This window comes from Penaeus vannamei, chromosome 10 (assembly GCF_042767895.1).
Source record: "Penaeus vannamei isolate JL-2024 chromosome 10, ASM4276789v1, whole genome shotgun sequence".
Taxonomy (NCBI): domain Eukaryota; kingdom Metazoa; phylum Arthropoda; class Malacostraca; order Decapoda; family Penaeidae; genus Penaeus; species Penaeus vannamei.
In genome coordinates this window covers 38111780-38118325 of record NC_091558.1, presented here as the reverse complement: position 1 = coordinate 38118325, position 6546 = coordinate 38111780, and the positions used below count along the sequence as shown (strand labels likewise).

The following is a 6546-nucleotide window of genomic DNA, read 5'->3' as shown; positions in this document are numbered from 1 at the left end:
TATATGTACATGTATAATATATATACACATGCATAATATATATACACATGCATAATATATATACACATGCATAATATATATACACATGCATAATATATATATACATGCATAATATATATATATATATATATATATATATATATATATATATATATATATATATATATATATATATATATATATATATATATACATATATATATATATACATATATATATATATATATATATATATATATATATATATATATATATATATATATATATATATATATATATATATATATATATATATATCCATATATATATATATATATATATATACATATATATATATATATATATATATATATATATATATATACATATATATATATACATATATATATATACATATATATATATACATATATATATATATATATATATATATATATATATATATATATATATATATATACATATATATATATACATATATATATGAATATATATATATATATATATATATATGTATTATATATATATGTATTATATATATTATATATATATATACAATATATATATATAATATATATAATATAGATATATAATATATACATATATATATATGTATATATATATATATATATATATACATATAATACATATATATATACATATATATATATATATATATATAAATATATATATAATACATATATATATGTATATAATATATATTATATATATATAATTTATATATATATACATATATATAATATACATATATATATAATATACATATATATATAATATACATATATATATATGATATATATATATCAAATATATATATATTATATATATATCTATATTATATATGTATATCTATATTATATATATATATATCTTTATTATATATATATATCTATATTATATATATATATCTATATTATATACATATATCTATATTGTATATATATAACTATATTATATATATATCTATATTATATATATATATCTATATTATATATATATATATCTATATTATATATATATATATATATATATATATATATATATATATATAAATATATATATATATATATTCATATACATATATGTTCATATACAAATTGAAATATAAACAATTCTTTATGTGCATACATATTCATGTATATATGGTCATTCAAGTATATATACATGCATTTGCTTGTACATATATCATATTCAAGGAGACAGATCATATACCGAATGTTACACTTAGTCATTCAAATCACAGACTCTCATATTTATCCAAGGTTGCCATTCTTGGACAATACACTCTTCTGCGTAAGATCTGCGACGGTCTTGCTTGCTTTGGGGCTTCAATCCCCGCCCGCACAACATCCCTCCGTCTGACGTCCGTGTGATTCTCAGCATCTTCTAGATCTCTCCCTAAGCCCAGTACTATGCAGCCTCTTCACTCTCATATAAAGTTACCGATGCTATATGTCCATTTGCCATAACCTGGGGAAAAGTGGAGCAAGAATGAAAAAAAAATTGTGAATTACAATTAAAACAAAAGAAAAATAGTGACAATAATGATGATAATCAACGAAGATGAAGAAAATAAACACCATCAAGAAAGCAGAAAATAACACTGTAGTAACTCATTAGTGATCCTTTAAAAACTTTCAAACTCAGCTTCTACAATGTTTTCTTGTTCGCTTGCCATAATCTACCCGACAGACTTGGGAGTTGAGCTTTTCTCTTTACAAAGACAGAGAATAATACAGTACATTATTTATGTATGGAAATACATTGAAAACTTGGCATCATATCCAACGGAGGTAGATGAGGGGGGAATCAAAGCAAGGCACTCCCTCAAAAATGGTAGAACATGCTTTCATCTTAGATAGCTGCTCAAACTTCCAGATTAACCCAATCACGCCAGGTATCCCATATCTGAGACACCCGAAAAAAATAAACACTCCGCATGTCCTGCCAGTGTGATGCTGTGTCGGGGTCGCGCTCCAGCTCAGCAGCAGGCCGCAGCCGGCGGGCAGACAAAGTCCAGGGAAGCTCCGCCCGCCGATTTTTGTAGCCGCGGATTTTTTTATTTTGGCTACAAAATGTACTTGGTGTGAGTGGGTTAAGAAAATCAAGTAACCAAAGTTTCAATAGGCCCAGACGGTATCCTAGGATGCCAAAAATTATTAAAACACAACTCAGAACACTGAGGCAGTGTTTGAAAGGAAATTAAACAATGGGTTAAATGCACTACCAGATGAACTGCAGACTAGTGGTAGTGAATCAAATTCTATCCCAAATACTATTCCTCAGCAAGTTGTTTTTAGCTGATATAGAAACACATTGGCAGGGATAAAAAGAAAAATCTTTATTGGGTGAAGAAAATAAAGACTGGGGAAAAACTCAGGCAATATCATCATATTCTAGAATTAAGGTCCAGGAACAGTAAAGTTACACATGGAAGGACTTGTAATTGAGAAGAGGTAAAAAAAACCTTGAGTATAAAAAGGCAATAAGCATGTAAAGAAACAAAGTCTTCCGGACAGATCACTAATAGAATAGAACAATCTTCCCAAAAAGGCTTTATGTGCCAGAAGCCTCACTGCCAAATGTTAAACAATAATAAAAGTATGGCAAAAAAGTCCACCCAAACTCAGCTACCTCTTCCATATATATTTAATATTTGCATGCTGGCACAAATACATCTATCCTAACATGTATACATGCATACTCTCATGTACACACACTTACTTGTACTCGCATAAGTACACCTGCAATGCAAAACTTTACAATACAGAACCACAAAAAGAATAACAAACCTCAAATATGATATCTTGATATGCATGGCAAAACGTTGAGCCAAAGGGGTTGGAGGTGTTGGTGGAGGAAGAACGATGCAGGACAACAGGCCTTCCTCGCGGCTTGATCCTTGATCCCAGCGTGTCCCATAACGTCACACTCTGGACCTATGCATTTTGAGGGAGGTATGTTTCTAAGATCCATATAATTTTTTTCCCCCAAATTCTCTTAACTATAATTAAAATACTGAAATACATAAAGAAATTACATGAACAAAACACAAACTAAACAACCTTTTTTTAGTAATACAAAAGAAATTCATCTAGCTATACTCTTGCTTACATGGAATTCATGACTCCTATGCTGTTATCTCTTAATATATTTGTACATTACTGTTACCTTTTTTTATGGGTTCCATGCAAAAAAAAAAACCTTCTGCATCCTTTGCTTCCAAAGTGACTATAATTAAGAACCGATATGTGAAGAGAAAAATAATAATAAAATAAGGAAAAGAAGACTCTACCATCCATTTCTTCATCATGTCTTACCATTTTCACAAGTTAAAATGTGAGCATAAGTTGAGTTGTTAAGTATTAAATTCAGTCAGTCAGAGGCGGCCGCAGATTCATCGATCAGGAGTAGTTTGGAAATCAGTAAAAAAAGTAAATAAAATTGTGTTAGGAGAGTCAGTGAGGACAATCATGAAACATATATAAAAAGAAAGTATATGCATATGAAAGCCACTTAGCCTTCACTCTTGTTGGAAAAAAGTAAAGGGAAAAATGATACATAATGTGCCACCTTTTCTAAACTAACATTAACTGACAATTACTTTTTTCCAGTTGAAACACAAAAACTGAAAAATCTGTTAGTGAAAGCAACTGTGTTTACTATTCTTAAAAGCAAAAGCTGCAATGTAGTGTTGCTTCAGCAAAAATAAGAGGAGTTAGGACATATATCATGCAATAAGGTGAGATTTCTTGAAGAATTCTGCTTCATGAACAAGCTGGGATATCTTTCTACAAGCCAAACATAAATGCAATAACAGAATAAAGAAAAAAGGATAAAGAGGGAGAGAAAGAAAGAAAATGTTGAGTTTTAATACCGCTGTTCCTCCCTTGCCAGACACAACTACGACACCTACCGTGATGGTGGATGGCAAGTCAATGAGCTGAGTTGTGTCCTCTGGCTGACGGGGAACAGTAAGGGGCAGCTCAAACTCGCAACGGTGATACATGTTGAAATTATAGTGTCCAGGGAAGTTTGTGTGGAGGACAAACTTCTTGGCTCGCTGTGTCTTGGCATCAAACAGTATATCCTTTAACATAAAAAGAGAAAAACAGCCATGTTAATACACTACTTAAAAAAAGCAAGCTCATTTTCCTGAGAATTATCAAGTGTTATTACAATTCAAACATTTCTGCTCTTCCCAAGGTATATATCTCTTTTTCATGACTTTAAGCAAAGGAAATATACTTGATAATATAACCAAACCACATACAATGATACTTGTATGTAATATTATTTGTATTTAATCTTTATCACGATATCATTTAGATTACAGACCTCTTCTTTGCACTTCTAACATTGTAACTCATTGTAACATTGACTTTATTAGCTGGTGAAATATTTCAAATCCTAGAGTGTGCCACACACATATGGAATATAACAATTTGGTATTCATCAGGCTGGTGTTTATGTCAGCACCATGGTAAGGTCATTGCAAATTATATTACACGAGAAAGCTATGTTAACCCTTTGAATCCAGTTGCATCACAAAAATCATGCTGCCAAAAACCCGGGCAATAGGTTACATAAGTGGCCAACATTACGGGCATGCAGCACATAGACTGGGCGCGTGCGAACCCCCATAAGTGGTGACAAAACTGTGTGCCTCCCTTTTGCAAAGTTATTTTGTGTAAATTTTTTTTTTAGCTTTATCATCATTTTCTAAAGTCCATATTTGTCTTTTGATTTGCTTTACCCAGATGGTAATAGCTTATTTTCCTTGCACAGCTCCATATCATCTCTCTACGTAGTAAATAACTCAGTGCAAGAAAACAAAATGGAGCATTTGGTTGTGTCATATATCAAATTTTTTCATAATTTTCAATTTATGTAACACAACCTGTGCCACCACTCACAGCGGCCAGGAATACGGTGCGCAGCATGGAAATGTCAACTTCCCTGGAGCTGGCACTCTTCCAGTCTCAGCTTACACACATTACATTCCACATTTATATCTTGATGGGAATAATGGTAAAGCCCCCTTCTAGGTGCCAAAACAATCAAATCACACTCCAAGAGGTTTGTGCACTTGTGGGTTATATAAGAAGCCAATATCCCAGACATGCGGAGCATAAGCCAGGCACAAACGAACACTCACTGAGGGGTGACAAGGCCTTTTTGCCACTTTCCAACATCCATACTTGTTTTTTGATTTGCTTTGTCCAGATAGTAACAGATTATTTTCCTTGCACAGACTCCATATCATCTTTATTTTTAGTAAATGAATTACAAGAAAAAAAAAAAAAAAAAAAAAAAAAAAAAAAAAAAATCATTTGTGTCACATATCTTATTTTTTCCATGATTATCAATTTTCCATAATACAACCTGCGCCACCGATCATAGTGGCCAGAAATAAGATGCAGAACATAGAGAGGGCGTCCTTCCTGGAGTCAGCACTCTTCCAGTCATGGCTTACGATTTATCGATGGGAATAATGCAAAAGCCCCCTTGTAAGCACCAAATGAGTTTTGTGCACTCATGGCAAGTCATTTTGATGACCCTTGCCTTGCTCATGATGGCAGGCATGCATCACCCGGCCCACGGCCAATGACAGCATGTTCACTTCACTTGGCCCTCGACCCAGATTTTTCCATGACAGGATTGTAACGTCACCTGGATTGTGGGGTTAACACACTTGCATTCCCAAGTCAAGGTAAAATAATGCCGACAGATTGAAAGTGTGTGTGCAGGCCTCTAAAAACAAAGCTGGCTAATTACAATTCCAGCATCTATAACATAACCATTAACAAATGCCACTTCAAACCTTAAGAGCTAGTAAGTCCACAAAGTATGCTTACTAATCCCAACGTGAAGTAATTAAAGAAAAAATCTGAGCGGGTTGTAGCCTTCCGTGCACGTGCATTGTGGATCTTCATCTTGTCCTCTGACTTGTAGAATATTCTTGATGGTGCACCCAGGGCTACAGAGACTTCCTGACATGAAGCTCCAAAATATATTGTCTGTACAAAATTTTGGCGAGACTCATGGTGGCGGGATCTCCCTGTGGGATGAAGCGTTATTAGTTATTCTAAATACATACGACTAAAAATAATAATTAGCAATCTTTATTCTCTCAGAGGAGGAGGAAGAGGAGGTGGCATAAAATGAAGAGGAAGAAAACAAAGACAAAAAAAAGAAAAAAAAAAAGAAAAGAAAAACTGTATGGTTCAACAATCATCTTACCATCATCTGTAAAAAGGTTGAGTCTGAGACCCTTTGTCTTGCCCATATCTCTCAGAACAAGAAGGGATTCCAGGTGTATCTGGTTGTGCATACACAAGGCAGGCAGGGGGGGTGCCCGTGTATCGTTTGGATTGTTCCCGTTGTAAATGAGCATCTTGGACACTACGGGTGATGCCCCACTTGGGAACTGAAGAGATCCTAGGCCCTTATTCAGGCATGGCTGTGAAAAGAGTTGTTAATATTAACTAGTGCTTAACTTTCAAGATAATGAAAGATAATATA

General features: G+C 32.6%; 1 protein-coding gene across 2 annotated transcripts in view; it reads right to left on the bottom strand.

Moving 5' to 3' along the window:
- Positions 1 to 1110: 1110 nt before the first annotated feature.
- The window catches only part of LOC113828442 (PHAF1 protein CG7083), a 26616-nt gene continuing 21180 nt past the window's right edge, over positions 1111 to 6546 (bottom strand). The window contains exons 5-9 of one of the 2 annotated variants that reach the window (XM_027381424.2): positions 6265 to 6484; positions 5880 to 6082; positions 3938 to 4111; positions 2814 to 2960; positions 1111 to 1491 (exon numbers count right to left, since the gene is read on the bottom strand). In XM_027381424.2, the coding sequence (XP_027237225.1) occupies positions 1432 to 1491; positions 2814 to 2960; positions 3938 to 4111; positions 5880 to 6082; positions 6265 to 6484 (804 nt within the window). In that variant the 3' untranslated portion in view covers positions 1111 to 1431. The remainder of the gene's footprint in view (positions 1492 to 2813; positions 2961 to 3937; positions 4112 to 5879; positions 6083 to 6264; positions 6485 to 6546) is intronic. The other variant, XM_027381425.2, reaches the window with a different exon arrangement.